General features: G+C 47.8%; 1 protein-coding gene across 1 annotated transcript in view; it reads left to right on the forward strand.

The window, feature by feature from the left end:
- CDON (cell adhesion associated, oncogene regulated) overlaps nt 1-22,133 on the forward strand; it is a 47,382-nt gene that overhangs the window by 18,781 nt on the left and 6,468 nt on the right. The window contains 14 exon segments of the mRNA XM_071769176.1: nt 844-990; nt 1,233-1,376; nt 1,782-2,072; nt 2,950-3,219; nt 4,001-4,326; nt 7,555-7,836; nt 10,007-10,181; nt 11,613-11,741; nt 12,831-13,037; nt 13,823-14,004; nt 14,801-14,906; nt 18,351-18,473; nt 19,928-20,155; nt 21,391-21,620. Of these exon segments, the coding sequence (XP_071625277.1) occupies nt 844-990; nt 1,233-1,376; nt 1,782-2,072; nt 2,950-3,219; nt 4,001-4,326; nt 7,555-7,836; nt 10,007-10,181; nt 11,613-11,741; nt 12,831-13,037; nt 13,823-14,004; nt 14,801-14,906; nt 18,351-18,473; nt 19,928-20,155; nt 21,391-21,620 (2,840 nt within the window).

Here is a 22,133-nt window from a genome sequence, read left to right on the forward strand (position 1 = left end):
TCAGCTAGACAAATCCCCAGCTGATTGATTTTGTGTTGGTGACAGCTTCATTTCCACCTGAAGGCTGGGCAGGAGACCTCAAGAGTCCTTCCAAGCAAATAGAAACATTATTGAGTGAAATAACATTCATTTCAGTGAACTGATGTGAAAATACAAGGTTGCCAAAAGCTTCTCATCAAAAAAGGAGCTTGAAACAGTGACAGAGCTGCCATGCTGGGGCAGAAACATGATTAGAAAAGACGAGAAACAAGTGGGAATTGTTCCCTGGGAAAGAAGGGGGAGCTGCAGAGTTTGCTTTTCATTTATTTGGCTGCATTTGGTCAAAACCAAATTTGCATCATTTGTCTACTGGGGGAGTCAGGGCTGCCTGAGTTAGACCTTTGTTGAGCAAGATTTGAGTGATTTCTCTGTAAGGGCCACCTCATCCATGGAGCATGTGCAAAAATTCCCCCCCTGGGAGGAAAATTTCTAAAAAGGGTGAGAAGTGAGTGTTTTGGTAAAGTACTGACCCATGGCCAGACCCTCTCAGGGGAGCTGTAGGGGTGGCAAACATAGAAAAGCTTCTCAACCTTAGAAGATGCTTTGAAGGTGAAGGGAGAAGAAGGCTCTCACGTGTTCCTCCTTCTCCAGGGGAGGTTTTGGTAGCAAATCAGGAGGTGCTGTTGGCTGGGGAGGCTTTTTTTGCTTTTGCTGGTGGCGCTGGACTTGGTGTTAATGACATTTCTGTAGTGGATGAAAGAAAATATTATGTCTGTTGATACAAGAGTCCAAATGCTGCACCAGAGAAGGTCATCAGCTGACCCAGCTGCTTTTTTATCACAAATTTTGCCAATTTTCTTCCAGGTTTGGGTGATTTTTCTCTGGCAGTGAAAGCTGCTGTCTCTGCAGAGGAGGGAGGCTCAGCTCTCATCAGCTGCAAGGTGCCTGAAAGCCACCCAAAAGCACAGGTTCACTTCCAAGTGCAGGGCAGATGGCTGGAACAATCAACAGGTGAGATGTTTTCTGCCACTGCTCAGCAATGTAAACATCCAACAAAAGCTTATAGCTTCTTAAAGGATAAAAAAATAGCCACTCCAGAAGCTTGCAGAACTCCTTCTGTCTAAACCCACCTCTGTAAGTTAATGTTCTCTGCGTGACAGCATGATTTCTTTATAATCCTATAGGGATGCATCTGACAAATTATTAAAAAAATAATAAAGTATTAAATATAATATTCTTTCTTTCTTGTTTAGACAACTACCTAATTCTTCCATCTGGAAACCTGCAGATTTTGAATGTATCCTTAGAAGACAAAGGATCCTACAAGTGTGCAGCCTACAACCCAGTTACTCATGATTTCAGAGTAGAACCCATTGGACAGAAGCTTATAGTCACACGTGAGTATTCAGGTCAGCTTTCCAGAATTAATCTTTCCAGAATTAATGCATCTCCAGCTGAGGAAATAACATCCTGGTGATATTTAGCACGGGTGTATTGGCCTAAATGCCCTCTGGCCTCCAACACCACATTCTGTAAATTCTCTCCTGCGTTATTTGTGCATTTGATCCTTATTTCCCCTTCCTGTGGAGGACAATCAGCATGGCTGCTTTTCAGCTCCCAAGAGGAGAGGGGATCTTATTTGAGAAGGGGATTCTGCTAATAATTCAGCCACTGTGATTCAGTCACTAATAATTTAATCCATTTTGGAGCAGGATTTCTGGAAGCCAGCGTTACTTGCCTGCTGGGATGGATTGGGAGAGGGCAGTTTAAGTTGTTGCTAAGCCTCATCTCCTTTCCTCCAGGCCCTTCCTCAGGTGGCTTCCACATCCTGCACCCGCTGTCCCCCCAGAGCCTGGCAGTGCCCCAGCACAGCCCCCTGACCCTGGAGTGTGTGGTGGGGGGGTCACCCCCTCCTGCCTCCCTCCGCTGGGTTAAAGATGGCCGAGATGCCCTGAGAAGAGGCAGGTGGAAGCTGCTGCACTCCCACCTGGTGACAGACAGGCTGGAGGCCTCAGACTCTGGGAATTATTCCTGCCTGGTGGGGAGTGGATCTGGAGAAGTGAAATACGTGAACTATTCGCTGACTGTGCTTGGTAAGACAGCAGGAAGTTGTCAGGTCCAGGGCAAGGAAGGGTCTGGTTGTGTACTTGCTGCTTTTTGGCATCTGATTACAAATAGCCCAATGTTCTTTCTCAACCTAAAGCACATGAAAACAAAGAATAAAGATCTGTTCAAAACGACTGTATCTCTTCATCTCCCAGGCTGAAACCCTTAATTCTTTCTTCCAGTCCCCCACAGTCTGAAATAATTAAACAGTAAAGGAGAACAAACTGGGAGGGAAGCACTGCCTATTTATTTTTCTGCCCAGTGCATGTGGGATACAGTGTCATTAATGTGCCAGGGATCAGATGTTTCTCTTTTTGAGGTTGTGTAGACAAAAAAAAAAAAAAAAAGCTGTGGAGGAGAGGTGATATGTTTGGATGAGAACAAAAAACAAAAGCAAAAGGAGCAGATTGGGCCTCTTGTGTGGCTGCAAGTCACTCCTGATTTCCCCTTTCCTTTGGAGCAGATTTTCTTGTTGCTTGAGGTTTTTGCCTCCATGAGTATTTCTGGAAAAAAACCAACAGTTTGGTTTTGGAAATTTAAACCTTAGAGTAGGTCCAAAAGCAGGTTGTTGACACCAAACCTTTCTTACGGGGGTGGCACTTGGAGAATTATTTTGAGAATTCAAACCATTTTATTTATGGTATTAATGCAAATAGGTGACCAGATGAGAAGAGACTGTGAAAATAATCAAGTCTGGGGGAGAAAACCAGCTTCAGGCTGTGCAGAAGGAGAAGGCTGTGGGGCTGCTTTTGGTCTTTGTACCCAAGAAGTTGGCAGAACGTTTGGCAGCATTTTTTTTTTTCCAGGGGGGCTCGGCTCAGCTCAAGGCATAGATACACTAAATGAAATTCCCTCCCTCCACAGAACCTGCCTCCATCTCCAAGGGCCTGCAGGATGAAACCACCACTGCTGGAGCCACCGTGACTTTTTGGTGTGAGGCCCAGGGAAGCCCTGCTCCCACCTGGACCTGGCTGCACAATGCTGCTCCCCTCCTGCCCTCTCCCCGCCACCAGCTCCTGGGCAGCCGCCTACAGATCCGCGGGGTCACCCTGGGGGACTCAGGCTGCTACCAGTGCCTGGCAGGCAATGGCCTTGGCTTTGCACACTCCACTGGGAGGCTTCGTGTCCAGACAGGTAGGAGAACCTCTGAATTATTCACTTCAAGCTTTATTCTGATTTTTTTTTCTCCCCTGTTGATTTGTTTCTGACCCCAGCTGGGAGCGACTCTCCCTAAGCAGCTGCTTCTGGGTGGGTTTTAAGAGCTGTAGGTAGGGTGGTTACTTGATGCTTAAACCCAGCCACAATTAAATCAGCTTGTGGGTAAATTTTGAGTTGTTTCCTTCTTAAACAGAATCATGGTGCTGGATGAACTGGTGTTCCCAGCAGTATTAGATGAAGAGTGATTATGTTTGTTCTGGATCCTCAAGTTTACAAAACAATCATCAGATTTGGGGTTAGCACACATTTCCCATGTCAGGCCAACAGTCTTTTTGATCACTTCTCAGTCTAAGATACTTTCTCAGACCCTGAGAACCTGAATTCTGCTGTTGGCAAGACCCTCCCTGTTCCTCTTCTCCCCCAGCACTTGGAGTTGAAGACTTCCACCCTCTCTCAACCTCTTAAGATTGATGTTGAACTGTGCCCGGGGCTGGTTGAGGAGATATTTTATGACCTTCTTGCTTGTGGAGTGGACCAGGGTGGCCTTGCCTGTGCTGTGTTCCTCCCAGACAATCCAGTTTTTCCTAATTTAGAAAATCTCAAGTGTGGTTGGAGTGTGGTTTGCCTGCAAGCCTGCCCCAAGCACCAAGGCTCAGCTGATCCCTGCAGCCTAGAGAGGGAAGAAATAACTGGTAAAGTGGCTAGGAAGAAGCACGTGTGACTCTCTTAACTGATTTGTTTGTTCCCCACCCCCCAGGCAAAGGCTCCAGGCCAGTTATAGTCTCTCCCCCAGCGAGTGTCACCGTGAGGGACGGCGGGGATGTCACCTTCTCCTGCAATGCCACTGGGCTGCCCCTTCCCCTCATACGTTGGTATGACAGCAGAGGACTCCTCCACCACCACCCTTCCCAGGTGCTTCCCTCAAAACCACAGCCCCCTCCTCTGGATCCCACCTCCTCCTCCCTGTCCCAGCTGGGCTGGAGCTCCTTGCATGTGAGGAATGTGACACCCGAGCATGCCGGGGAGTACAGGTGTGAAGCCATCAACCAGCACGGCTCCACAGTGTCAAAAGCCTTCCTCACAGTTGGTAAGTGTGAAATTGCACAGTCTGCTCCCTGATTTAGGGAGAAATACCTCAAAACAATCTGTTTACAGGAAGGAGGGAGGGTGGGGATGCACAATGGAATATTATGTACTTATTAATAACAGGCTTGAGCTCTCCCAGGCTCCCTTCGTAAGAGCAAAAATACAGAGTTTTAGTGACTTTTTTTTTTAGAGTTAAAACCCCATGTAAATAATTTGGAAAGATGCTTAAAGGTTCACTTAGAGGGGGGAAGAAAGAGACCTCAAGCAAGCAACCCCATCATGTAGTTTTCAAAAGAATTCATTGTGGAGTGGGAAAACAAAACTAAATATCATCCCAGAATTCAGGCTGTGTCAAATAGCAAAAGTCCCACTGCTCTGCCTCAGAATTTTGGGGCAGTAAGTTCCATTTTAATGTTTTGTTTCTTAACTTTGATCAGTTTCTAAGACCTACTCGCTGCTTCTTCTGGTGCAAAGGGGTGGTTGAGGCCTTTTTTGTCTCGATCTGCAAGTCCTTGATTTCATATTGATCTAAAAGTCATTTCTGGGGAGCTGCTGGGGTTTTAGAGTCATTCTCAACCTTCAACATGCTCGAACATTTCCATGTTTTAATGAAGAATCTGGGCCTGAGTGTGACCTGAACTCCGATTCCAGTGTGTTTCTTTTTGGGAGCAGGAGCAACTTCGTCTCTCAGCCTCAGCAGCTTGTTCTTGTAATTCACCTTGTACAAGCACACAGAGAGGGAACTTATTTGGCTGAAAAAGATAATTTTTTTTCCTTTTTTTTTTTTTTTTCCTCTGCTGGATCTGTTCCATGCTGTGATTCATTGCACGGGCTGAAAAGCAGGCAGGGCAACTTCAGCCACCGTCATAGCGAGAAACCACCAGCATGTCAAAGGATAGCCTCAGGATCCTCTGCCCACAGCACTCACTTCTAAGACTTTTTTAGACACTTGTGGGAGTTGCAGGCATGGTAGCAGCTTCCCAGAGCTCTGAAACACAGGGTTAATTCTCCCAAAATAGCTTCATGAAGGAGACAAATCGACTCCGGGATGCCTGAGGAGCAGGCAGGTTGGTGTCAAACACATTTATTTTAGGTAGGTAGGTGGGTGACTTCACCACATCCAGATTTCAGAGTGCTTTCCCAGCCCCTGCTGGGGAGCTCACAAGGAAGGAGGATCCTCCTCTGGCTCTTCCAGAAGCAGGGAGGCAGCTCCTGGGAAAACCAAATACAAAGGTTGCTCTGCTGCCCTGCAAACCCAGAGCAGGCCAGGGGATTGGAATCTGGTGGTGACTTCACACCCCTCCTTCAAGAAAGGAGGTAGAAGAACAAGGAAAGGTGCTGGGAAATGTGGCAGGTGGTTTTGTCGGGGTGTGGAATAGTTTCTGCAGGAGGAGAGGCTACAAAAGTTGAGGACTCCTCACCTTTCAAATGAGACAGGTGAAAGGGAGACATGACAGAGAGCTGTAAAATAGTGGGTATTCTGGAGAATGTGAGTAAAAGCTCTGAATGTGTTATTTTAACGCTCAAATTTGGGACATTTGGTCCTTTTTGGGGGTTTTGGATGCCTACAACCTCTGTTCTGACCTGACTTGGTGCTGCTCATGGAGTTGGGGAGCCAAGGAATGAGAGCGAGTCCCCATGGCTAAAGGCAAAAGGCTGGCACTAACAGCAACAGCCCCCCCAAAAAAGCTGCATAGTGGCAGAGCAGCAAGGAGAAGCCTGACGTGCTGGTTTCCACGGGCAGCAGCCCTGCCAGCAGCTCAGTAAAAAGAGCTTAGATCCCAAATTGCTTAATGGAAATTATTACCCCGGGGGGGTGTGGGTTTGTTTTCCGAAGCAAAACCCAAACTCCTCGCCAGTGGCTGACGCCTCTCCTCCCACAGCAATAAACACAGCAGTGGCTGCAGGTCTCCTGTCACCAGCAGAAACCACAACTTCATTCCCTGCTCACCCCAGAGGCCGTGTCCCTCATGGACCCTCCTGTGCCCACCCACAAATCCCCCCGGGTCCATCACGCCGCCTCGCCCCAGCAGGGACAACATTTGGTTCCAATCTTTCTGGTGCATCTTTTTGACTTGGAGATCCTTCAGGGGGTGGAGTGTGTGTCTGTTGAGTTGTCTTGGGGTTTTTTTTTTATGTTGTTTTATTTTTTTTTTTCCTAAGTCAACTCCATCTGGCTTTGGGGATGGCCTCGTTCTTCCTGTCGCCAAACTTTGTGGCCTTGCTAAATAAATGGGAAGAGAGAAACAAGGGATGCTTGCTGAGACTGTGGCTTCAATTTGAAACAAAAAACAAAACAAAAAGAAAAAGAAAAAGAGAAATTTTCCTCCCTAGCTTTTTTAAAAAAGAGGCCAAAAATAGCAGCCACACTTGCTGCTGGTATTTTAATGGAGGTTTGAAGGAATCTGAGTCAGGCAGGCTAACGCTGCCGAGGCTTTACATTACCAAGGAATTTGTTTGTTTTGTAAACCAAGTTCCCTTCATTCCCTTCCCCTTTACAGAACCCTGCGCACGTAAAATAAACCTCTACAAATCTGAGAAGGACGGACAGGGCTGAGAACATCTGGCAGAGCTGCTGCAGCCCTGACACCGTGAGGAGCTCCCTTGCTTCCCAAACCTTCTTGCTTTAAGCACTGACATTTACTTGTCCTGGATAATCTCAGATGTCCAACCTGCCACCCCTTCCCTGCCTGGGATGCTCACCAGCCCCTGTGTCAACCCAAAAGTTTTTGGTTTTTTTTTACGTATATATATATATATTTTATTTTTTTTTCATACCAGGCAAAGTAAACATGGAGGATGGAGCAAGATTTCTAGGACGGCATTGGGATTAAATTGCATGTTAGATCTGCTGGTAAAAAAAACCCAACAGTTTATTCACAGCATAAATTTTCTAATGAAGCAGTTGAGTCGTGCAGCTTTCAAAGCTGATTGAAATTACAGCAGAAAAAACCCCTCAGAAACGGAGGGAGGAGAATGTCCTCTTGTGTGCCCGCCAGTTCAGGCCATGAAAAGTTCCTTGTCCGACTGCAATTAATTTAAAATTACCCCGTTTGTGTCACAAGTGGAGCTATATATTTCATTTTTTTTTCTTTTAACATGCATTGCAGCCGTTAATTTATGGGAGATGCTGGTCCAGCCGTGCCTGCAGACCTTGGGTTTCTTTGCTAGGGTGAAAAAAAGCCAAAAAAAAAACCAAAAACCAAACCCCCCCTGTGCGCAGAGGTGCTGAGGGTGTAACCTCCTCCTCCTCCTCCTCCTCCTGCAGAAACCGCAGAGCTCCCCATGGAGGTTGCTCAGAGGGATCAGAGCGAAGGGGATTTGGGTGCAGAAACGGCGTTTCCGAGTGTGCCTCCTGCCAGATCCCCGCTGGGTGCAGCCCCCCCCGAGGCCCCCATCATCCTCAGCCCCCCGCAGACCCTGAAGCCCGACGTGTACCACCTGCTCTGGCGCTCGGGGCGGGATGGGGGCTCCCCCATCAACGCCTATTTCGTCAAATACCGGAAGGTGGGTGGGTGGATTTCGGGTGGGTTGGGTTTGGGGAAGAACCCCAAAATTGTTAACAAAAACGTGGGGGCAGAGAGGGTATAGAGGGGAGGGGGGGCCACAACGGACTGGGGACAACAGGAGTTGGTCACCCCATTTCTCTTCAGAATCACGGAGTGGCTTAGGTTGGAAGGGTTGGAGGTTGGAAGGGAGCTCAGAGCTCATCCCCTCCAAGCTCCTGCCATGCCCAGGGACACCTCTCATCCAGCCCAGGTTGCTCCAAGCCTCATCCAGCCTGGCCTTGGACACCTCCAGGGAGGGGGCAGGCACAGCTTCTCTGGGCAATCTGTTCCAGAGCCCCCCCAGCCTCGTGCTGAAGAAATTCTTCCTAAGATCTTGTTTAAACCTATTCTTCAATTCAAAAGCATTTCCCCTTGTCCTGTCAGTGAACAAGGTTTTCTCTTGGGAAAAGTCCCTCTGCAGCCTTCCTGTGGGTTCCCTTCAGGTACTGACAGGTCTAAGGTCCTCCTGGAGTCCTCTCCTCCAACCACACCTCCCTCAGCCTCCTCTCATACCAAAGGTTCTCCAGCCCCTGGATCATCTTTGTGGCCTCCTCTAGACCCATTCCAACAGATCTGTGTCTGGGGGCACCAGAACTGGACACGATATTTGAGGTGGGGGTCTCAGAAGAGCAGAGCAGAGGGGGAGATCCTCTCTTGATCTGCTGGCCATGCTCCTCTTGATGCATCCTAGGATTGGGTTTTGCCTTTTGGGCTGCATGGGCCCATTGCTGGCCCACGTGGAGCTTCTCTGTCAGCACCCCCAAGTCCTTCTCTCCAAGGCTGCTCCCAGCCCAGCTTGGACTGGGACTGGGACTGGGACTGGGACTGGGACTGGGACTGGGACTGGGACTGGGACTGGCCTGACCCCAGGTGCAGGACCTTGGGCCTTGGCTTGTGGAACCTCCTGCAGTTTGCATTGCCCCATTTCTCAAACCTCTCCTGGTTTCACAGCAGAGCCAAACAAATCCCCCGCCCATTCTCCCAAGTAAACAGTTTGCTGCGTGGCAAGGCTGCTGGGTTTATTTTTCCCTAAGCCTTTTAATCCTCTACATCCTGATCTTGTCTTAGCCTGGAGGGAATGCTTAGATTTTTGACCTGTCAGTTCCTGAAAACCTTGTGCCAACATCTGTTGATACAATTCCTCCTCCAAAGGTGGTTGGTTCACCTGGAGGCTGAAAGCTTTGAAGACTCCCTTGACCTTTTTGGTGCTTCCCCTTTGCTCATCACAATCTTCCCCCCCCTCCATTGTGCTCACTCACATGTTTCTCAGCAAGGAGGTGACTGGGGGGTGTGCAGGGTGTAGTTCTTTTTGTGTCATCACGTTATTTTATGGCTTTTCTTCTTTTGAATAAAAAAAAAAAAAAAAAGGGGAATGAATGCCTTGGGATAGTGGTGGCTTCAGAAGACATAACCTTTGGTAATGCAAAGCATTCAGATCTTCCATGCTTTAGTAAAGCTTTATGTTGTTTAATAGCTTATTTTTTGGTAGAATCCTTGCCTTTTCTGTTGAGGTGGTGTTCTGATCTGAGGGAGTGTTTTGCTGCAGAGGCCAAGCATTAAGAGAGTCCCCTGAATCTCCTTCCTTTCTGGAGATTTCACTGTTGAATTAAAAAATGGTTTTTTGTTAAAAAAAGAAAAAAAGGAAATGTGCATTAATACAAACCAAATCTCCCTGCTGACTTATATTTTGAACCTTGAGAAGTAACTGAGATGGATTTTTTGGTGCCCATTTGAGCCAGTAAATACTTTAAAATGCAGGAGAAGCTGGGATAGTTTGGTGAACATCTCTTTCTTGTGAGGGTGTTGGGTCCAGTCTTTAATGTCCAGTACTCTGCTAGCTTGAAAATGAATCATAAGAACCACCGGTGTTGGGAAGAATCATTTCATCCCTTACTAGTTTGAGCCACAATTGCAAATGACCTTTTTTTTTCCCCCTAAAAAAAGTGCAGGTGTGTGTGGAGAAGGGAAAACACGTTCCTCCAAAGCGCCGATTTCGGCCTCTTCCAACCAAAGCCATTCTGTGACCCTCTGGGGTTCTGTGATTCGGGACACTCAGAGGCAGCAGAAACGTGGGGAAACCCATGGCCTTGGGTGCTGTTTCTGAGCTTTTTCCCCCCTGTCCCCTGCAGCTGGAGGACAGCGTGAGCTCGGCAGGCGGCTGGCAGACGGTGCGTGTCCCTGGCAGCGAGAACGAGCTGCGCCTCACCGAGCTGGAGCCCTCCAGTCTCTACGAGGTCCTCATGGTGGCCAGGAGTGCTGCTGGGGAGGGACAGCCTGCCATGCTGACCTTCCGTACCAGCAAAGGTGGGTGCAACAAAGCTCCCCTCTGCCCTCAGCTTCCCAAAGGTTCCCTCTGCCTCAGCTGAGGGGTGTCTGGCTGGGGAGTGCTCTGGTGGGTTCATTGCTAACGTGTGGTTCTCTAAGAATTAAAATTCTGGATCCAGTTTTGGGCCCCCCAGTTCAAGAGAGACAGGGATCTACTGGAGAGATTCCAGGGGAGAGCTGGGAGAGTGCTGCAGGGACTTGAGCATCTCTGCTGTGAAACACAACTGAGAGCCCTGGGGCTGTTGGGGCTGGAGAAGAGAAGGCTGAGAGGGGATCTCTGAATGTCCATCAGTATCTGAGGGGTGGGGGGCAAGAGGAAGGGGCCAATCTGTGTTCAGGGGTGCCCAGGAATAGGACAAAGAACAATGGGTTTAAGATAGAACATAGGAAGTTCCACTTCATCTTGAGGAGAAACTTCTTGCCTGTGAGGGTGAGGGAGCCCTGGCCCAGGCTGCCCAGAGAGGTGCTGGAGTCTCCTTCTCTGGAGACTTTACAACCCCCCCTGGATGTGTGTCCTGCCCTGGGGGATCCTGCCCTGGCAGGGGGGTTGGACTGGATCAGCTCTAGAGGTCCTTTCCAACCCCTGATATTCTGTGATTCTATTAAATAGCCATGGGGCAAACTTCCCTGGGCATTGCCTGGGCTGTTAGTAAGTAAAAAGCTCTTAAAAAGCTTGATAATGTTATTTTGGGGATGATTATTAAGATTTGTACAGTCAATATAGGAGAAGCAGCCTCTCCTAGTTGAGTTTTTTTCCCAGAGAAAACTCTTTGCCCCATCCAGTTTTTCACATCTCAGCACAACTGCTTCTGGTTTGCTTTGCAGACACCTCGCTGGAAATCTGGCCCAGGAGAAGCCAGCTGGTTTGAGAGCTGCATGCAGACCAGCAAAGCAGTTTCGGGTTTTTTTCCTTTCGTGCTGTTGGTTGGGCTGTTAAGCATGTGAACAATCTGATATTCTTCATACAAGAAGCAGAGGGCTTAACGTTTTATTAATTTAACATATTTTGTTGAAATCTCTGAATTTGAACAGGCCAAAAGGCTCCTCAGCCCAGCGGCTCCGGTCCAGCTGTGTCCGAACCCAGCTTCCATGGCATTTTATTGACCTTTCTTCTCTAGCCATGGGTTTTGTTGGGAAATTTCCTCTGCCTGTTGTTGTTCGATGATGAGAGGGAGCTCTGGAACCCAGGCAGGAGCCACTGGTGTCACCAGGATGCCAGATGAAGTGTCACTGATCCTCCATGCAGGAGTCCTTGGGCTGGTGGGGGAGGACATCTCCTCCCTCACCCCCCTGCAGAAATACCCTCAGTGTTCTCCTGAGGCTTCAGGGTTTGATTTGGAGCCCGGGCTGTTGTGGCACTAAACAGCATTTTCAGCTCCCTGACCTGCTTTTTTCTCCAACATTTCTCAGAAAGAACATCATCCTCAAAAAACACCCAGGCTCCCTCTCCCCCTCTGGGCCTCCCCAAACACTCTGTGGTGCACGAAGGGACAAATAATTTTGGAGTCATCCTCCCAGACCTGTCTCGACACAGCGGAGGTGGGTGCAGGGATGGTTTGTAGGCCATGGGCTTGAAACTCGTGCCACATACTCAGACATCCCAGTTCATTCGTGTTTATTTCTGCTCTTGGGGCTTGTGTCACCTCTTTCTAGGTCCTTTTTATCCCCTAGGCTGCTTTGATACAGGGATTTCTTTCTTTTCTTGTGTGAATTTAGCAAATACACACCTTAATTTAGCAAACATACAGCATTTCCAAGGTGTCTCTCTCTCAAAAAAAATACAATTTTCCACATCCTTGCTGCTCCTATTTCAACCTGCTGGTGTTTTCTTGCTAAATACCCTGATTTTCTCTCTGGAAGAGCCAGAGCAGGAGTAGAAATGGGAGTTTTAAGTTCTCACAGTGTATTAAATCTATTCTGAAGGTTCTCCTGAGCCTTCCCAAGGGTAGGCTTATCCCCTGATGGCAAGAAAATTTAGCCATTTCCCAATGGGTGTGATTTTTAGCCCCATTTCCAGTGCAAACAACTCATGTAGAGTCCTTTCCTCAGCCCACCTCAGCCTTTGAACTCATTGACCTGATTCAGGCAAATTTCCCCAGAGGCTGAGACCTCATTGGAGGTGTGTACATTTTTGGGGTAAAACCAGAGGGGAGTGGAGAGGTGGATGAATAAGGGAGGTGAGGGGCATTGCATGGGTGTAACAATGCTAAATATGGGAGGAGCTGGTGCTGGACTGACTAACCCTGCCTCTTTCCGTTCTCTCTGCCCCACTGCTGTCACTCCAAGTGAGGTCAGTGAGTACATCATCCCCTGCATGCTTTGTTTTGCTCTTTGCTCATGGGTCAAAGTTTTGTTGGGTCTGGGGGAGTTTTGGAGGGTTTTGAAAAGAAGCAATTTATTTTTTTTTTCATGTTGGCTTTGTGTGTGATTTTTGTTCCTGTGTAGAAGTAGTGCAACACCATATTATCTCGATAAAATAATGAATTCCTGTTTTCTACTCTCTAAGCTTCTCTTCCAGAAGACTTAGGGGGAGTGGTTACTCCAGGAGGATGTAAGATTCTCCTTGATAATACACAAAACCCAAGTCTCAGCTGACTCTGATCCCCTCCTAACATGAATTTCTTTCAGTGCCAGAAGCTCCTGACCGACCCACCATCTCCACAGCATCAGAATCATCTGTCTATGTCACCTGGATACCCCGAGCCAACGGGGGCTCCCCCATCACTGCCTTCAAGGTGGAGTACAAGCGCCTGGGCCGCAGCAGCGACTGGATGGTTGCAGCTGACAACATCTCTCCATCCAAGCTCTCCGTGGAGGTTCGGAGCTTGGAGCCAGGTATTTCCCTTTTTTTGGTTGTTTCATTGGGACTTCTCATCAGATTATCCTGTTTCTGTTTGGCTTTTTTTTTTTCCTGGGTTTTTTTTTTTGCTTTTTTGGGGTTTTTTTGTGTGCCTGTGGAATAGGAGCTGGTTACATGAATTCAAGATGATTTCTGGTTTTCCAAGTGGGGAAAATAAAACCCACCATAATTTAATAATAAAAACTTGTTCAGGGTTGTGTGTTATTGCTGGCTTTAACTTAATTGTCCTCCTTGCAAGCACTCGCGATGCAAGAGAAAAATGCATTAATGGCCTGATTTCTCTCAGCAACCAACCCTGAAAGCTCAAGAAAGGAGTCCAAGAGTAGGGAGAACAGATGCTGATGACTATTCCTGGAAACATCTTCTGAGTGCCCACCAGTTTTGCAGACTTCTTGAGCTGATGGAGGCATCTCCATCCCTGTGCAGCAGCTTCTGGTGTGAATTTCCCCCTTGCCTTTTGGAAGCTGTTCATATTTCCAGTGCCTGCATCTCTCCTTGTTGGATGTACTCCCTCGTCTGCTCATTCTCTCCTTTCTTAGTGCTTGTTCTGCCATGACATCTCCTTTCTGGGGTCAGGCAGTGGTCATCCAGGGGAGGAAGGGGTGGAGTCACCATCCCTGGGTGTGTTCAGACCCAAGCATTTCAAACCTGGCATTTCAGGAAGTGGTTGAGTCGTCACGCCGGCGTTGGGTTGATGGTCTTGGAGGTCTTACTCCAACTTGAACCAATCCCTGATGATTCTTTTCCCTCTTTTCCCAAGGAGAGATGTACAGGTTCCGGGTCATCGCCGTCAACACCTACGGGGAGAGCCCACGCAGCGCGGCCTCGCGCCCCTACCAGGTGTCGGGCTTCACCGGGCGCTTCTCCAACCGCCCCATCGCCGGCCCCCACATTGCCTACACCGAGGCCATCAGTGACACCCAGATCATGTTGAAATGGACAGTAGGTGGAATAATGAGCTCCCCTTCCCCTCCCCGACCCTCGCCCTTCCGGCCGCCCCCCTGGGTTGGTTGCTCCTCGGGTTACTCCAGATGTTGAACCCAACTGGGGAGGCCGTGGCTGCCGTTGTCCACCTGCTCTGGCACTGGCAGAGCCAGAGGCACCAGTGGGCTTAACTCTGTCCAAACTTCATGCCATGAGTTGGCTTCCTTCCCTGCAATCCCTCCTGCTTTTGTCAATCCAACCCCACTGCCTTCCCTCCTCGCTGGCAGTGGAGGTTCGTGTTCCAGAAACGTTCTTTCCCTTTCGTCTCTTCTACCTCCTCTTTCTGTAAACAAGTACTTTTAAAGTCCTTATTGAAAGCCACAGAAATTCTTTGCTCTTGTTTTGAAATCTAACCCCCTGGTATACTTTGGAGGATTTAACATGCAGGGTTCCTGGTGTTAGTTTGCTCTGCTTGCTCAGCCTGAAGAGATGTTAAGGATAATAAACTTAAAATAACCTCTTGTTCCTCAGGGGGCTCCATAACTTCAAGTAAAATATTCCCGAGCTGCATTGGAGAGTGACCTTAACTCCTTCTGAAGTAGAAATGGCCTTAGTTTCTTTTTCCATTGCCACTTAATCACATGAATTTTCCTGGTCAAACCCTGATTTTTGACAGTTGGGAGAGTGACGTGGAAGAAACTTTATTAAAAAAAAATAAATCCCTGTTTCAAGGGGCTGAGCCTTCAATTCTCCCCCCCTCCCCCTCTTTTTTTTTTTTTCTGCTCTGACACAGCCTTTTAAAATTCTCTTGTAGTACATCACGTCGAGCAACAACAACACCCCCATCCAAGGCTTCTACATCTACTACCGGCCCACCGACAGCGACAACGACAGCGACTACAAGAGGGACATTGTGGAAGGTAGGGAGAGGTCCCACTGCAGCCTGGGAGGGGTTTCTGTAAACCCAAACAAAGCCTTGGCCATCCGGGTAGGAATAACACCAACCACCAGTACAGGTTAGGGAATGTCCTGCTGGAAAGCAGCTCCATGGAGAAGGACCTTGGAGTGGACAGGAAATTCTCCGTGGCTCAGCAATGTGTCCTGGGGGGCATCAGGAAAAGTGTGCCCAGCAGACCTAAGGAGGTTCTTCTCCTCTGCTCTGCCCTGGTGAGACCACACCTGGAGTCCTGGATCCAGTTTTGGGCTCCCCAGTTCAAGAGAGACAGGGATCTACTGGAGAGAGCTGGGAGAGTGTTGAAGGGACTTGAGCATCTCTGCTGGGAAACAGCTGAGAGCCCTGGGGCTGTTGGGGCTGGAGAAGAGAAGGCTGGGAGGGGATCTCTGAATGTCCATCAATATCTGATGGGTGGGGGGCAAGAGGAAGGGGAGAGGTAGAGGTAGCTTCCCCACTCCCTGGCCTCCAGCTCTGCCCACACATCAATTTGTTCCTTTCTTGCTGACAGCCTTTTCAGCCTGGGAACTCCAGAATTAAATCATCCAGGGTTGATGTTTGTGGGGTTGTCCTCCATGCAAAATCCTTGGTGCAAGATGTCTTTAAACTGATTTAGCTTAAAGAGGCTGAGGAAAGGGAAAGTGAAGGAGACTTAAGGCAGGGTAAGTGCTCATAACCAGATGCCTTTTGAGAAGATTTACCCCAGCCTGGGTTTTCTAAGGTGTATAATCACCCTCTTCTCCTTTTGCCTCTCTTAATTGCTGCTCCTGCTACAAGGAAGTTACTTTTAGCCCCAAGTAGGCTGCAAACTCAGGTATGTTTGGGCTGCCTTTCACCTTTAATCAAGTTGGGTTTTTTTTCCCCCCAGTGCATATTAGATCATCATTTTTCCTGGAAGAAGTGATTAGATAATGTCTGTATTACTCCAGAAGTGGAAAACCCTTTTTAAAAAACATTTTACTTAACGGCCTTATTGCCTGGGCTGAGTAAGCCCAGTGATCTCATTCCCTCCCAGTGACGTTCATTATTTTTTTTCCCCTCATTTATTTCACTTACAAGAGGAATGGGCCTTTATTTTGAAAATTTTCCCCCTGCTACACAATACTTTGCTGCCTGACCTCAGCTTTTGCACACTCTAAAGCTGTTACAGACCCAGAGTTTCAGCTGGGAGGATTGCTTTCAAGGCTCACCTTCAGCTGCAGAAGGTATTTTGAGCTGGTGTGTTTATAAATCTCATCCACTAAGCTCTTAGTTAAGTGGGCTCCACCGTGCTGTGAAATTAGCTTGTTTCTGATTTTTTTTTTTTTCCAAGAGCCTGTGCCTGTATTGAACTCTTTGTGGCAGTCTGAAACCATGAGCAGCTGCTCAGCTCTGCCAGAGCTGGGGGAACAGAAACTCATTTGCTGGAAATATTTAAAACTTCTCTGAGCTTTTTGGGGAAAGAGGGGGGAGGGTTAAAAATATATATATATAATTTCAATTAAAATGTAACTGGAAGCATTTGATGGGAAATATGAAGAGCACCATGTGACTTAAGGTATTTTTGCTATAAATTACTTGTTCTCTCTTTTTTTTTTCACCTTTGATTTAATCTGTCTGTTTTTTGACAGGGAATTTTATCTTGAAATGACTGTGGTGGAAAAAAAAGTGTTGTGATGCCTGTATTAGCAAAGTACTTGCCCTTAGGCTTTCCTTTCCCTGTTTCCTGTTAAGTCATGTCTTTCGAGACACTCAAAACTGGGCAGAAAGCTTTTTTATAAAATCCCACTATGAGGAAAATCAGATTTGATTTCAAGCAAAGGAACAAACCCAAAAGCTCCACTCAGATGGCTCCTCACTATCCTGCAGCCAAAGCCAGACATAAGCAACCCTCCTCCTGCATCTAGGGGCTGGATTTTTCTTTTTTCCAGGGGCTGGGAGTTGAATTTTTCACTGTAAATGCAGCCTGGTGTCAGTTGTTAAAATGTTTTTCCTTGCTAATGGTGCAGGGAGAGGACAGTTAAAGTGCCTGTGCTGATTCCAGTTCCACTAATGGTTTCGAGAGGAAACCTAAAACCTGGGTAGTAATTACCCAAAGGAATGCTTGGGGGTGGGGCAGGATGAATCTTGGGAAAAAAACCTGCGATTTAGGGAAAGAGCCCGTTCCAGCTTCACCCAGGGCTCCTCAGCCCTCTCCTGGGACACCCAGCATGGAGTTCGGGTGGTGCAGCCCCTGCTCAGCTCCCAAAAAAGAGCTGTGGTCCTCCTGGGCTTGGATCCTGGAGCAGTTCCCCACTCTCTGGGCAGCTCAAAAGGTTTTTTTTTATATATATATTTTTTGTTTTATTAATGCTTAAATCAGTAGGTGGTATGACAGTCTCTTAGTAACAGTGGAAACAGTTCAAGGTGGGATTTTCCAGGAGGGATTAAGAGTGCTCAAACAGTTAATTAAACTCCCTTAAAAAAAAAAAGAAAAAAGAAAAAAAAAAAAGAAAGAAAAAAAAAGAAAAAAAAAGGTTGCTGTTTATTAAAATTTGTCATGAGCCCGTGAAAGTAAAAACTGAGAGTGATTTATCCTGAAGTGCTCAGTCCTTCAGGAGGGTGTCTAAATGAAATGCTGGCTGGGGGCCAGAGATGACAAAAATCCCTCCTTCTCTCCCAGATTGCTCAGCTGGGGACCCATCTCTGCAGGGCAGAAGTTTTGGTTTCCTCCTCATGTTTAATAAAAACCCATGTTCAATTATTTGTGGTTTAGCTGAGCAACCCAGATGGATCCTTCCTGCCAGGAATGGGCAGCTCTGGGTGGTACCTCCAGGGATCCTGCAGGGCCTGGGAGAGGGTTTTATCACTGATGGTTCCCCCTGACCCATTTCATCTGCTTTTCCTGCCAGTTTTCCCTTCTTTTTTGCCTGGTGCATTGTAAATAGCTAAAAAACCTCATCCTAAACCCCTCCCTTCTCTCTGTGCCACCAGCAAAGGAAAGATTTCCCTATACAAAATAGTTTGTAAAAATACCTCAGAACATTTTGGGGGTAGAGGAAGGCAGTTTCATATCTAAGAAGCACAGAAATGCTGTTGGTTTTCAACGTACAGATGGTAGAAATTTGGTGGAAACTTGGATCTCTGGGCTTTGAGTTTAGTTTTTTCACTTTAGACTTCTGGGTTTTTTTTTTTTGTGCGGAAATACATATTTTTTTAAAAAGAATCAACTGAAAAACATTTACTCATCAAAAGGTAAGATGTGTAGGTTGTTCTTCTCTCTTCTTCCAAGACTGTGTTCTGCAGGACATCACAAGTTATGATTTCAGAGATGCCCATAAAGGGTTAAACAAGACTTTTCTGCTCCCAGGAGAAGCTGCCACCCCCTGTGCTGTATGAAGACATCTCCTACCTGACTTTGCCTGCAGGATTTATTTTCTCTCTTCCCCCCCAGGTACCAAGCAGTGGCACCTGATAAATCACCTGCAGCCTGAAACCTCTTATGACATTAAGATGCAGTGCTACAACGAGGGGGGGGAGAGCGAGTACAGCAATGTCATGATCTGTGAAACCAAAGGTAGAGAGTCCCTTTTGTGCCCCACAAAACCTCTTCTTAAATATTGTTCTATTATTCTGTGTTGGTTTAGTTTGGTTTGGTTTTTTTTTTTTCACAGCACCAAAGTGATTTTTCTGGAAGGTTTTGGGGATTTGTTTGGTCTCATGGAGCTGGGGTTGGTTTGAGCCTATGGAAAGGGAGAAGTTGCTCTTAGTGCTCTTAGTTGCTCTCTGCCTGGCTGAGGAGATAGGAGTGTTGGGATGGGTTGGGTTGTGTGTTGGGTTTTGTTGTTTTTTTTTTTGTTCTGATAGATGACAGGATTGATTTGTGCATCTGCTTTCTGTCTTGGGGGGCTCTGTGACACAGGGTGTAAGTGCAGCCCCTGAGCAATTGATGCTTCTCTTGGCTGGCTCCATCCCTAATCCTTGCATGCCTCTGGCACAAAGTTTGCACTGTTCCCTGGAAGTGTCAGATATGGCAGTCACATTTATTTTGTAGAGAATTTCTGACTCCTTTAATCTCTAAAAAACCAAGGAAGGCTGTAAAGGGAAAATGCAGACAGTAAAACTTCAAATGCAAAGCTAGGAATGAAAAAAAAAAAATTTTAGAGGGGAAAAAAAAAAAGCCCTGAAGGAGTGGAAGTGTTGAAGTTGAGCTCAGTGAGGAGCAAAGCCTTTGAAAAGAAGGGCTAGGAGCTGCAGGGCTGTTGCTCCTCCTGCCAGGAATACAACTTTCTCCCCTAATTTTAGAATTGGCAAGCTGGAATCTGTCACTCAAACTGCCTCTGCCTGAAAATTCATCTCCTCCAGGCTCCCCTGGGGTGAGCCATCTCCTCTAACCCATCTCCACCCTGGTGCTTGTGTCTCTCTTACCAGCTCCACTCCTCAGCCAGACACCTCTCTTAGGTTTTTAGCCTGAAATGAAACAAATTTGTGCTGAAAAGTAACGTGAATTCAATCAGTGAAACCCACATCTTGTTTTCAGTGGGTTTGGTTTTTTTTTCTGCTCAACTGTTAGCATCTTAAATTATGGTTTGGAGAACGAGGCTGGGCAGGCTTCACCTCAGATAAAAGTAGGTCACCTGGCAGCTAGAAGTGCACGTTGTGGGTTTCTTTTTTTTATTTATTTATTCCTTGACCTCAGAAGTGGAAAGATTTGGGCACTTCCAAGTAGGGAGCGAGCCCAGCTCCAGCCCCACGTGCCTGAGTTGCTCATTAAAAGTCTGGGTTGACCTCCAGATGACCATTTTCCAAGGCAAACAGTGATTACCCAAGAGCAGTTGGCCTTCTCCTGACAGGTTTTATTATTGACTTGGAAGCTTTCTCTCCGGGGCCTTTAGGAGCTGAACTCTGCTGCAATTATTTTCACTTCAGAATGTTAAAAAAAAAAAAAAAAAAAAAGCCACCACATTTTCAAAAAGGTGTTCAGCCAACATCCCCATCCTTCTCTCTCCTTCTCTCTCTTCCTCCCCTCAGTCAAACGGGTGCCAGGAGCATCTGAATACCCCCTGAGGGACCTCAGCACCCTCCCAAGCCCCCCAGAGAGGGTTGGGGGCAGCGGGAGCGGCGCGTCCCATGGCCCCGTGAGGAGCAGTGACATGTTGTACCTGATTGTGGGCTGTGTCCTGGGGGTGATGGTCCTCATCCTCATCATCTTCATCGCCATGTGCCTCTGGAAGAACCGCCAGCAGAACACCATGCAGAGTGAGTGTGTTGCTGGGGTGCCCGTTTCAGGCTGAAGAGATGGAATCAGTCAGCCTGCTCCCCGGGGGAAGTGTTGCCTGTGAGGAGCCTGCTGGGGTTTATTTGGAGATTTGGGCTTTAGGGGTGTGCCTCAGGTCGAGAGCTGGGCTTTTTTGGGGGGGGTTTCTCTTGTGGTGCAGTTTTTCTTGATGGTCCAAGCCTTTCAGAGAGGTGTTAGTGAGGACAACCCCTCCTTCTGCAGGCAGCAGCCCCCAGCAGAGGCTCTGGAGCTCAAGCAGGTTTTGCAGAATCCCTTCCCCAGGCTTTGCTGCTCAGAATTCATAAATCAGCCTGGCTCTTTCCATGGCCCCTGTGTTGTTTTTTTAATGTCTTTAACTCTCTGGCAGAGAGAAATGAAACCAAACTTCTTGAAAGATAAGATAGCGTCTCCTGTTGCAGCCTAGAAGTATTTTTTGGAATGAGCTGGGAGCAGAGGGCAGAGGTTGGTTCTATGTCTGGCCCAGTTTTAGGACTCTCATTGTAGGGACCGAGGTCAGATGAGTCCCTTCAAACCCACCTTCCTGGTCTGCTCTCCAGGATGTGCCTGGTTTATCCATGTGCATACCAAGCACTTGGAAGCTTAATTTTAAAAACCCACAGAAAGAGGGGTTAAGTTTCTTTAGTTTCTTCAAGGCCCCCCCTCCACTCTGGTCTTGGGAGACCCCACCTCAAATACCATGTCCAGTTCTGGTGTCCCCACAAGATCTGTTGGAATGGGTCCAGAGGAGGCCACAAAGATGATCCAGGGGCTGGAGCAGCTCTGCTATGAGAGGAGGCTGAGGGAGGTGGGGTTGTTCAGCCTGGAGAAGAGGAGACTCCAGGGGGACCTTAGAGCTGGAGGGAACCCACAGGAAGGCTGCAGAGGGACTTCCCTTAAGAGTGTCCAAGGATGACCAGGGGACATGGATTGAAACTGAAGGAGAAGAGGCTCAGACTGGATTTTAGGAAGAATTTCTTCAGCAGGAGGGTGGTGAGACTCTGGAACAGATTGCCCAGAGCAGCTGTGGCTGTCCCCTCCCTGGAGGTGTCCAAGGCCAGGCTGGATGGGGCCTGGAGCAGCCTCAGAGGCATCAGGGAGGTTGGAGAAGTCGATCTCCAAGGTCCCTCCCAACCTGAGCCACTCTGTTGATTTAAAGCCACCCATTTGGCTTCCTGCTTGTCCATCAATCCCTTGTGACTGCCCATCTCTTCTGCAGAGTATGACTCTCCTGGCTGCCTCTACCAAGGAGCAGAGCAGATGATGGATTACACCACCCTGCCTGGCACCAGCCGGGTCACCGGCAGCATCCACAGCAGCTTCCTGGGCAATGGCTGCCCCCACCTCCACCACCAAGTTGGGAATGGCACCAATGGGATGATGAAGGGAGGAGCTGGGCTCTACCCAGGGACCCACGTGGACTGTGAACATCCCCACCAGCTCCTCAATGTAAGCTCAGTCCCAACCCCTGGGGTTTCATTGTGAGGGTGGAAAAGCAGAGTTAATTTGGGAGGGGTGTGTGTCTGTGTGGGGGGAAACACACGTCCATTGATAACAGCCAGTTCCACCAAATTCCTTATCCCAGAGGAAGCAACTGGGCTGAGATTTCTGATGCAAACATCATGCTTTTCATTTGAGAGTATCGGATGACAGCAAGAATTCCGCTGGCTCTGGGAAATCTGCCTCTGCCCTCCTCCTCCTGAGCTGCGTGGAAGCTCTGAGAAGGCTCCAGCCCTGGGCTGAGAGCCTTCCCTTGGACATATGGTATTTCTCAATCTTCAAGTTAAAGAGATTTAATTATAGCTGCTTATTCTGCAGCTTTATGGATCACCCGTTTTGGGGTGGGTTTTTTTTCCTTCTTTCCCCCACACCTGTTTCAGATCTGTAACTCTGGAGCAATGCTATTAATTACGGCCAGGCACGAATGGAACAGGAGGTTCCAGAAAATAAAAATGCCCCCAA

The sequence above is a fragment of the Heliangelus exortis genome, chromosome 26, assembly GCF_036169615.1.
Source record: "Heliangelus exortis chromosome 26, bHelExo1.hap1, whole genome shotgun sequence".
In the NCBI taxonomy this organism is placed as follows: domain Eukaryota; kingdom Metazoa; phylum Chordata; class Aves; order Apodiformes; family Trochilidae; genus Heliangelus; species Heliangelus exortis.